Below are 11,966 nucleotides of genomic sequence, written 5' to 3'. Positions count from 1 at the left end.
CCATTGTAAAACAAATAGCATTAAAAAATGGACACAAAGAAACAATGGTAGATAAAAAAACTAAATAAAAAAATAAAGACACAAATAGGGGGGGAAAAACAACAAAACTACACAAGCTCATACAAATTGCACTACAATAAAAAAATGGCATACAAGGACCTACCACAACAAATAGGTAACATGTTCAAAAAAACAAGGCATAAACATTGCTTACAAAACAAACAACTCAATACAGAAGCACATCCCAAAACCGAAATCAAAACCAGACAGATACCAACAATCTGGTATCTTTCAGCTCAGTTTCAGAGATTGTGGAAAGCTATACACTGGAATGACTGGCTGGACATTCGACACAAGATATAAAAACACATCAGAGCATTAAATACAGCACAAAACATTCAACATTTGCAGATCATCTAAAACAAGAACACCATAGGCCAAGCAATATTGAAACAGATGTGAATATCATAAAATCAGTAAAGACAGACACCTCCCTTGCCAAGTAAATTTCTGCATACAAAAAGCATTAACACAAAATAAATAGTTGTTCAATGACCAAATAAATAATGGAAACCAGACTCTATATAAAATAATTGATGAAATTACATGAAAAACAGAAGAGCCTTTTCCACTCTTCACCCCCTCCGACAACCGACAACCCCCCCCCCCCCCCCCCCCAAGAAGAAAAAAAAAAATATCACAATTCAATTTCCTTTCACTTCTTGACCCACATCTTCTCCTGTAACTCACACTCCATCACACTGCTATACACTTATGTCCATTCATCATGGTTTCTCCCTCCCCTATACTGTGTGGAAGAAGGGGGGGGGGGGGGGGGTTGGAGGGAATCCTCAATCACTATCCCTACTCTTTACACAGTATTTAAATATACAGAAACATAATCAAACAGAATTACACAGATACAATAATAAATAAATACAAAAGGTTGTAGGTCAAAGACAAAGTAGTGAAAAGGTTATGTTGGCAACACTACAAAACATAAACCACAACAAATACTTAGAACTATGAAAACAAATGGAATACAGTGGTGTGCATAAAGGTGTGTTGTGAAAAACATAATAATTGCATAGTGCTGCAGAGCAAAAGCAAGATATCAAGCGAAAATCACTGAAAGTACAAAACAACATATTCATAACGAACTGTTCCACGATCTAAAAGCAAATCAAAATGTAAATAATTTAATTACAGGCCACTGATGATGCTTCATCCCAATAAAGCAAAATGCATCTGGTGAAAAAAATCACGCATTTTTGTAGTTGCAATGGAAATGAAGTCCCATGCTTCTTCGACAGAGCGTAGGAGAACGATGCGGGTCTGTACTAGGCAAGGTCCTAATGGAGGTGGTTTGCCGATGCCTTCCTCCAACCGTAATGGGGATGAATGATGATGATGATGATGATGATGATGGTGGTGATGATGATGATGATGAATAAGACACAAAAACTCTCAGTCATCTTGGGGTAGGTGAAAATCCCTGACCCCACTAGGAATCAAACCTGGGAACCCGAGAAAGCTACCGCGAGACCACGAGCTGCGGACATAGTAGTTGCAACGACAGAACAAAAATACCCTCAAGAATGTGTATGTGTGTTCATTTTCTGATGAAGGCTGTGGCTGAAAGCTAATGTGCAAATGTCTTTCTATTGTGCCTGTCTGCAACTTAAAGTATCATCTTTACAGTAAGTAGCAATCTATCTTTTCCTTATATTGTTAATATTTCAAACAAATGTTTTATTTGTTATTGACAAATAATGAATAATAATTTTTATGTACATTCGTTATTCGTCATTTGAATGAATTTTGCCCAACTCTGGCAACATGTACAAGCTACTACACGGATCTGTCATTATACTATAGACTTTCAAAACATTACCAGCATAAATTCTGTATGTAATAAATTAGCCTCTTCTCCATCACTGTTGTTTATACATCATTTCCTAGCAAGTAGTCTGAGATCTTGCCCCTGCACAAAAAAAGAGCACTTTGCACTTTGATATTACTGATCTGTTAACAACTTTTGTTCTTCTACACTATATCATTCAATTAATGAACCTGGGCTGACACCCAAGATACAGTATCCACCTTGTACTTAAAGTGCACTGCACAATGCCTCCACTGAAAGAGCAATGTGAAACCACTTTTCCTTATTTTGTACATGAAAATTCTCTGTTGTCTATATCTCTAGTCTTCCACAGTCATCTCAAGATATTTTGTTTCAAAACCATGGTTGGCAGCCCTCTTCTGAAGAGAATTCATTAGGTGGTCATGCGAGGTTTCGCCCTCTACTGTTGATGAAATCCTGGAAACTGTTACCAGTGGTACACTACTTCACAGTTTGTCACAGGTACATCTAGTTTTACAGACAAAATCAACATTATTATAAAAATATATTAGCAACAGCGTCTGGTTTGGAAAAAGGCTTTCTTATCTACAAAGCATCCCGTTATTCAAACTCTTGTTTTCAACAATATTTTCGAGTTTAACCTCTCAAATTAATCTTTTCAAAATTCTGTGTTCCAAAAACTTGCAGACAGAAGATCTGTAAGTCTCTGTCATAAATATAGCTCTTGCATGATAGTTTTGCAACCCAGATGCCAGACACTACAATTATAATCCAACAGGAACTACACAGCTACATCATACATGATGAATCTCCACTTCATATCAGTTCCCTTTACTTTCAAAATTAAACACTGAAGAGTGCAGGATGGAAGTGGTATGGACATTGGTACACTTCTGTACACGTTACCAAATGAAAGTCCCCTGCCACATTTTTCTGTCTGTATGTGAAGGCTAATCTTAGAACTACTGTAGGGATATTGATACAGTTTTCACTAATAAACTGATTCACAAGAAAGGTTTGTGTACATAATTTATTACCACTACAACAGACAAACTTTCCAGCTGTAGATATTTAGTGTTAACTGCATGCAGCTACAGCAGGTCACTAGTGGGATACTAAACATAATGCACAGAATGGAAACAGAGGGCAAAAGACTGATAGTAAGACTGAGGAGTAAGTGAGTGAAGAAAATAGAAGAGAGAGCATGAAAAGTGAATGTAACACCAGACAAAAGTTGAGTGAGGGATAATGGGAGGACAAAAGAAAACAAAGAGCCCGGATAGAGATTGGAAAAGTTTAAGTTGATGAAATAAAGTCCCATGAAGCACTGCTTATGCATCAAATTTCATTACAAGCCTCTTTTATTGAAAGTCAGGTATTTGAAACAAACTAATGCCTTTTGAACCTACAATGGGAGCTACTGATGGGGTTTTGGGTGCTTGCTTTCTGGTAGCAGCAGTTAAGAGTAAATTTTTATGACTATCGCAGATGTATAATTCTTCCCAGGTTTAGCACATGGATCATGATACCTATTGTGTCTCTAATTGTTGGGACACAACTAAACACATTTTACTGACCATTCTCTTAAGGACATAGACCTGGATGAAATACTGAAATATTGCAAACTGTTATGCCAAATATGACGTGTTACTACTGTGATATCATTTGTCATAGCCCAGGCAAAATCCGACCTCACATAGACAAGTAACCATTATACACCTGGTTGCTATTAAAATGTAGCCAACCAGTAAGACAGCTAGCTACTTACATTAGAACTCAAGATTGTAACTGACTGATGATGTGACGCAATCACTAAGCAATGTGTCACTGTAGTGGGTATTTCCTGTACTGATGTTGGTCAACACAGTTTTAAGGAGTAGACCGCCACATTTTCCAGCAGTGCATTTAAGGAAAATTTGATGATCTCAGTTCACTTCGTGTATCTAGTTACGGTCTGGTTTTAAGCACTTTTAACTATGGATTGTTACAGAAAGTGATTTTACTTATTTTTGGAGTGTGCTGAAATTCACACTAAACAGTATGACTGATACAGTAAAGATAATATAATACTGTTCCCTGAAGCATTACAAAAGTGAAAGGAAGCACACTGAGGACAATGATATTGTGACAAAAATTAAATTAACAATGAAGATAAATTTTCCTAGTTAATGAGTCTATGAGACACACACATTGTCTTTATCAATAGCTTACATTAAAAAACAAGTAGAAACACACTATGGTGATGTATGTATATTTCTTTTTCTGATTTTTTTGAAACACTTGGAAAATTGTGTGGCAAGTCATTACACTAAAAGAGCAACCACACACTTACCCAAACTTGAAACTGGGTCTGGCGAACTGATTCTTCTTTTTTTTGAAGCTGGAGCTTCTTTATTGTCCTTTGAAGTTTTGGGAGTAACAGTGGGCTTATCTTGCTCTGTGCCATTTGACACAGTTAGCTTTCCACTGAACTCTGACTTAACATATCTCAAAATATATGTCATTATAGAAAGTACTAACTGTACGCTGGACTCAAAGCTTAGTACAGATTTTGAATAGAAAAAGAATTTGCGACTTCCAATTGGGCTCAGCACTATCATATTCATTATCCTCTTCAGCGTAACTTCAGGACCTCTCTCATACGGGTAGAAACTTTCGAACAATAACTTGACAATACGCTGAGCAACTGCTTGTTCATCTACCTGTAGAAATACAAAGGAAAGTTAAAATGGTATAGTATTAATGGAATTTTCTAAGCCAATTGTCTCACTGAACAGCATTTTGTACACTGAATAGCAACTAAATTATGAACAATTTAATATTGTATTCAACCTCCTTGTGCTTTTACAGTAAGATTTGTAATTGGCACCATACTGATGTATTTGTGAAATTTACTGATGAGCCAAAACATAATGGTTATTGCCTACTATGAGACTCAAGACCGCCTGTGAAGTTGCAGGCAAATGGCACTGTGTAAAAAGTATATAAGTGGAGCAGAGATGAGTGGGGATTTATTCTAGCAACAATATGAGCCACAAATGGGGAAATCCATGGACATAAGTGACTTTGACAAAGGGTACACTGTCATGGCACCTAACATCTCACGAACGGGAAAGCTAGTTGGTTGTCGGGACGTTAAATCATTAGCATCTCTAAGAAAAGTCACTGAACTGTGGTGTAACATGAGCAGGCATCAAGCTGTTGGACATCCGGATAATCACAGAATGTGGAATTAGGATGTTTGCCCATTCTGTAAAGCAGAAAAGATAGTGATTTGTGGCAGATATGATGAAAGAGTACAATACTGGTGCAGGCAAAAATGCTTTGGAGCACTCCGTTCAGAGCACACTGCCAAATGTGGGACTTCGCATTAGAGGACCTCTACATGTTACCATGCTTCCCAAAGATGTCATCAATCACAGCTGCAATGGGCACAGGATCATCGAGATTAAACTGTGAATCAATGGAACCTGTCACCTGCTCAGATGAATCATATTTCTTTTTACACCAGTTATGTCTGCATATGGCTTCATCCAGGTGAACCGCTGCTCGAAACATGCATCATGACACACCTGCAGGTCAGTGGGGGCAGTGTTATGCTTTAGGGGACATTTAGCTGGGCTTCCATGGGACCTGTAGTAGTAATCAAAGACACAGTAACAGCTGTGGATGCTCTCTGTGGAACTGCCAACTGCCTGCATTCCCTCATGCTTGATAACTGCAAGCTATATAACAGTCCGTGTCACATGGTCACAATCATACAGCAGTGGTTTGAGGAGTATGACAGTGAACACATGCTGACGTATTGGTAAACAAATTTGCCTGATTTGAACACACTTGAGACACTATCAGGCACAGCTCCACACCCACATGCCAACAGCCCATAACTTATGGGAACTGTGTGGCCTGTGAATAGACAATTGGGGTACATACCTCCAGAAACATACGAAAAACTTGTCAAGCCGGTACCATGCAAATCGCTGCTGTCTTGCATTTCAGAGCTGGATTAACATACTATTAAGCAGCTGATCACAATGTTTGAGTTCATCAGGATATATATGCATATATATTATTCCAATTTCAGTACAATGGGTGGATTCAAGGTAAAATATTTCAGGAGCAATACTAAATAGCAACTTCCTCTCGGTATGTTTTAATCAATGATTCCTTCTTCCTGTGCATCTACTTCGAAAAGATTTTCTCTTTAATAGAGAGTTAGATACCTAGTTCATGGTTTTTGCCAAAGTTTTGTGCACATTAGTTTTGGAAGAACTTCATTGCAAGTAGATAATGCTACCAACAAACATAGCACACAATTTTATAAACTAGCAATAATTTCTGAATTAGCAAGCACTTTTTAGTGGCACGATATCCTCACTCATTCTTCACTGTCAAGTTTGTTTATTTTATTTTATTCCCCCCCCCCCCCCCCCCCTTGCATGACACCACTTAATCAGGACAGCAGGACAGAGTCTATTCAGCCTTCATTACGCCGGATGACATAGCCCCACTTTCATGTTCCCTGAAATAACACTTTTCCACAGTTTACAATATTTTTTATCAGTCCTTTAAAATTTCCTGTGTTAAAAATATTAATACACAACTGCTCTTGCATTAAAATAAGTACCATCAATCGAGTACCCCTTTCTGCCCCCATCTCCCTAGCTCTGAAGTTGTACATTAATGATCTCTCATCCGTTACACTGCCAGAAGCAGAGTTCGTTTTGTTTGCAGATGACACAAGTATTGCAATAAATAGTACGTCGAGTGCAGTTCTAGAAAGATCTGCTAATGATATTTTCATGGATATTAATAAATGGTTTAAAGCCAACTCATTGACAATAAACTTCGAAAAGACTCAGTATATGCAATTCAGAACCTGTAAGAGGTTTCCACCTAGCATATGCATAAAGTATAAAGAAGAACAGATAGAAGAGGCTGACAGTCTTAAATTCCTGGGATTACAACTTGACAATAAATTCAGTTGGGAGGAGCACACCACAGAACTGCAGAAATGCCTTAACAAATCTGTATTTGCAATTTGAGTGTTAGCAGACATAGGCGACATAAAATGAAAAAGCTTGCATACTTTGCCTACTTTCATTCCATAATGTCATATGGTATAACATTTTGGGGTAACCCTATGAGTCAAACAAAAGTTTTCAGAGTCCAAAAGCGTGTAATACGTATTATTTGTGGAGTAAATTCACGGACGTCCTGTAGAAACCTCTTCAAAGAACTGGGTATACTAAGTACTGCCTCTCAGTATGTTTACTCCTTAATGAAATTTGTCCTAAATAATATATCTTTATTTTCCAACCAACAGCTCAGTTCATACATACAATACCAGGAACAAAAATGATCCGCACAAGGACTTAAAAGCACTTAGTTTAGTTCAAGAAGGGGTCCACTACTCAGGAACTCTCATCTTCAATAATTTGCCAGCAAACATAAAAAATTTAGTTACAAATAAAGATCAGTTTAAAAGGAGCCTGAAAGACTTACTAGTGGCCAACTCCTTCTACTCCATTGACAAATTTTTTAATAGAAACAAATGATGTATTTTATATATATTCATACTATTAGTATTGTTGTTTCAGCTTTTTATTTAAAAAAATGACATGTTCCACATCCACGAGGATTTCCTCAGCACAGATCTATGGAATGAAAATCTAATCTAATCTAATCTAATATATGACAATATCAATGTCTTCTAGCACTGCCAACTTAAAAACATTTAACACTGATTCAGTAGAGTGTGACATCACAGAAGATATTTATGGGTGAACGGCAGTATGCATGCTGTCTTTTGTCCTTAGCCTGTCACAGTTTGAGTTTTTGTGTTTTGTGAGTGGTACTGCGCTGGTGGATGTGCTAGCTATCAGGTGAGATAAGCTGGGTGGCAAAGCAGCTTGTTAGTTAAATACTTTATCTTTTTACTGGACTTAAGAATACCATTTTGTGGTTTTTGGTGATTGAGCTTGAGCACCCACATGAACTTCAATTTTATAAGTGGGGCTTGAGATAACTGAGAACTTTCTATTTTCCTGAGGTTAATATTAGGACTCACATGTGATGAACTTGCTTCTAGTTTCCCAGTTATCATATGGGACAGCGAACTTTAGTTTTATGTCACAATTAACTGTAAGGATCTATGTTGTCAGCCTTTGAGTGCTCGCTTATTAATTTCATGATTAATGCACTGTTAAACTTTGCACAAATGTATTCCATTTACGTTGCTCTGCTTTCTTTCATTTGAATTTGCAACTGTGTAGGCTACCATTCACAAACGTGTGAATCATTCACAATAAACATTTATTGAATTGAAACAAGAATTATTTATTTCTGTTAACATTATTATTCCCACAGGATTTATCTACGCAGTTTATTTCTAAATTACTTCACCAACCAATCAAACTCTAATGGTCTATGCTTCAGTTCTTTAGGAAATTCAGAAGTTCCTTAATGTTGATTTAATATCGAACCATACGACACTGAAGTGGGTCAACCTAATTATCTATGTTGTGTGTTGCCCATGACGAGAGTGGATTGTAAAACAACCCATGCAATCATAACAGGCGGCACAATGGGCATCAGAGAACAAGAAAGGAAATATCTGCTATCCCTTAATCAACTGATCAGTTTCCAATGAAATCCATTCGCAGTATAGCAACTGGACTTCAAGTACTGTGGACAACAATGCTTGACCACATACAAAGATTCACAACCGATAAGATTTAGACTGATGTTTGTGAATGAATTATCTGACGATGACCTGGAGCAGTGACTAGCATCCTGCTGTGCTTTGATGATCAAGTAATGTGTCTTACTCAAGAGCACTATTTTTCCATGAATTTATGATACATCACAGTTTATACAGGTGGAATGTGATTTTCTGATCTAAACAAGTTCCCCATAATATGTAAGGACTGGAAAGGAATCTGTCTCATGTTATGATGCTTCAAGATAAGAGAACCATGGACAGACCATATGTGATTACAGCAAGGTGGGGCTCCAACAAGCTTTCCTATTCAGGAATGCAAGTTCCTTGATGAATAATTTTGAGGGAACTGGATTAGCCTTGGTTCAGCAACACCTCCAGCCTCACTGAAATGGCCACCATGACACCTGGGCCTTACTATGCCATACAACATATTATGGGGACTGCACAAGTGTTGAGGTAGCCTTTCTAAGCAAAGTCTTGAGGAGCACTGTAAGATGTCAAGGATGACACGAAGAAACATAAACCTCATAAGTAGGTCTGTTGGACACATAGGTTTTATGTGTAAGGACTCTAGTACATAATACTATTCTGACTTACGAGAACAGGAACTTCTCAAACAAACTGTACATAAATGTGATTCTGTTAACAGGAAAACTACTTTGTCAAATATTTTGAAAACATAAGTCAGAAAAGAAAGTGGACGATATTTATTATAGTCTTTCCTATTACTTTTCATATAAAGTGTGCCAGCAGAAGGTGTTGCCTGCACACCGGTTGGCAAATACGTAGTGCGAAGAACGATACTAGGCGTTGGATCGAGCGTGCCTATCACGAGAGAGGCCAGAGACACACACCAACAAGAAACACCCAGCCAATGCCCTCTCAACAGCATGTATTTAAGCCACCACCGCTGACCAGAGGGCTCAGGCACTGACTCACTAACTCATATTCCAGTTGGCATCTGTCAGTTCACATAGCAGGTTACAATAGTAAGAGGACTATTACAGATGAGCTTCTACCATGATCATGTATTCTATTCAAGTAGCAGCTCCTTGTAAATAAAGAACCGCATTAATTCACGTGAGCATTTGTGTTGCAGAAAGACAATACCAGCCACCCATAACAACATCCTCTCCCTTGCTTTTATGGTACAAGGATACTACATAAAGAAGTTTAACAATTGCATATTTTAATCTGTTTACAAGAAAGTTTCTCTTTTAGTGCAGCACTGTGTACATCAATAAGATCATGATGTGTTGTGTTAGAACAACTCTTCAGAATTCTGTTTTTTAATGGCATTTTTTTAAACAATTTTTCTGCTGTATTTAGAAAATGCTTATTAAAAATAGTTGCAATTTATGAATTATCAGTCATGTTATAGTCATTCTGTTCTGTTTTGATCTTGTGCACTGAGTAGTCATCTTAATACATGTGCACCTTCAGGGTGTATACAAGGACAAGGAAAAAAAAATCCTGGATTTCTCCCAGGAGAAAATACACTTCTTCCTGAGTGAAAATAAACATTTTCCCTGGTGAAAATATACTTTCTCTATGTTAAATGGCAGTGTACTTTTCCTCAGCGACAATATACTTTTCTTCCTCTGGGAAAAAACTGGGAAAAATATAGAAATTTTTTAGGACTCCACAAATTTTCCAATGTTCCTCAGTAACAACTCACATGTCCATTTTTCTGAGTTCTTCCCTACACAAAACAGTTTGCTTCAATATTTCTGATGGTTCAATTTTGAAAAATGTGGCAATTCCTCCTTTTTCCATACTTAATTTCAATGCAGACCCGGCCAGAGGCTGGAAACTGTCCAAGATGATGATTAAGTTACATGAAGATGGTGCTAGCCTATAATCACACACATTTAACCTTTTTTGCCTTGGTGGCAAATTGGTGTTTGAACAGACACAGCATTTCAACCATCTCTACAGAGTTTCACAAAATACACTTAAGTTCATTTATGTCTCTCAGTATCCTGAGAAACAATCTACTCTTCTGAAAACTGTTAGCTATCCTGTCATTTCATTCTCTTTCCATTTCTTTCATGCAAATCCGTAATAACCTTGCACTGAGCAAAATAATATATTCCTTCTGACTCCTTTATCCAAAGGGATTTGACATTATATGCTGATGTTCCCATTAGCACAGTCAGCATGAAAGTGGGTTAGTCTGTCCTTCACTCCCCATCATAAAGGTACACGCCACTGTTAGTAAATCCCCCATTTCCCAATTGCAGCAACACATTCAGAGACTTTGCTGCCGTCAGCAACAATCAACTCTGTTTACACATGTGACAGTCATTCAGTTCATTTAACGCTAAGTCATTAGCCTACTGTTTCCTGCTCTTCTCACTATGGGCACTTGATTAGTTGCATCAAAAACTTTCCATAAAGTCTTTGGCTAAGTGTAGCACCTGATTTCACTATACTTGCGATGATGTATACTAGGTTGGTGCATAAGTTCGTGGCGTTTTTGTTTTGCATATTGGTATTCAAGCTGCTTTGGTTTTATTTATCAATTGTAATTATTTATTTGTAGTTCACTGATACTATTTGAGTTAGTATACAGTCATTTTGTCATTTGGTGACAGTGAAAGGAAGTGCGGACTCTAGGAAATGGAGTACAAGTGGAGAAATTGGAATATTTCCAATATATTCTTCATTTGAGTTCAATAGGGGGGTGACAGCAGGGGAGGGAGCCAGAAACATTTGTGCCATGTATGGGGATAATGCCATTGGACAGACCACAGCACGAACATGGAGTTCTCATTTTAAGGAGGATCATTTTGACATTAATGGCTCTCAATATTCAAAAATATCTTCAGGGTTTGATAACGATCGTTTAAATGCATTAATCCACAATGATCCACATCAGTATACTCAAGAGCTGGCAAATGTGACGATATGTGATCATTCCACCATTGCGCAACATTTGCATACAATGGGGAAGGTTCAAAAATAGGGTGTATGGGTCCAGCATGCTCTAAATCAGAATCGCAAAAATCAGCGGGCACCCATATGTAAACCTCTGCTTGCCTGTCACCAAATGGCGCATGAACAACACCGACCATTTCTATCCTGTATCATTACTGGTGACGAGAAATGGTGTCTATGCTAACATGAGGAAAAGAAACAAATGGCTGAGTCAAAACGAAGCAGCAACTCCCTGTACAATGATCTGTGTACATCCACAAAAGATAATGTTACGCATCTGGTGGAACAGCGACGTGTGGTGTACTATGAATTGCTTCCCCAAGGTGTAACCATCATTGCTAACATTTACTGTCAACAGCTGAGATGTCTTTCAGACAAAATCCGAGAACAATGACCAGGAAGACTGCGTGAAGTGATGCTACTTGATAATGCCCACTG

The 11,966-nt window shown here is 37.8% G+C and overlaps 1 protein-coding gene across 3 annotated transcripts in view; it reads right to left on the bottom strand.

The window, feature by feature from the left end:
• Positions 1 to 11,966, bottom strand: part of LOC126480820 (condensin-2 complex subunit G2-like) — a 290,712-nt gene that overhangs the window by 111,445 nt on the left and 167,301 nt on the right. For all 3 annotated transcript variants that reach the window (XM_050104156.1, XM_050104158.1, XM_050104157.1), the window contains exon 12: positions 4,197 to 4,566. In XM_050104156.1, coding sequence (XP_049960113.1) covers positions 4,197 to 4,566 — 370 coding nt within the window. The remainder of the gene's footprint in view (positions 1 to 4,196; positions 4,567 to 11,966) is intronic.

This window comes from Schistocerca serialis, chromosome 5, assembly GCF_023864345.2.
Source record: "Schistocerca serialis cubense isolate TAMUIC-IGC-003099 chromosome 5, iqSchSeri2.2, whole genome shotgun sequence".
NCBI lineage: Eukaryota > Metazoa > Arthropoda > Insecta > Orthoptera > Acrididae > Schistocerca > Schistocerca serialis.
Note: the sequence above shows the minus strand (reverse complement) of the source record. Positions and strands in the feature narration are given on the sequence as shown.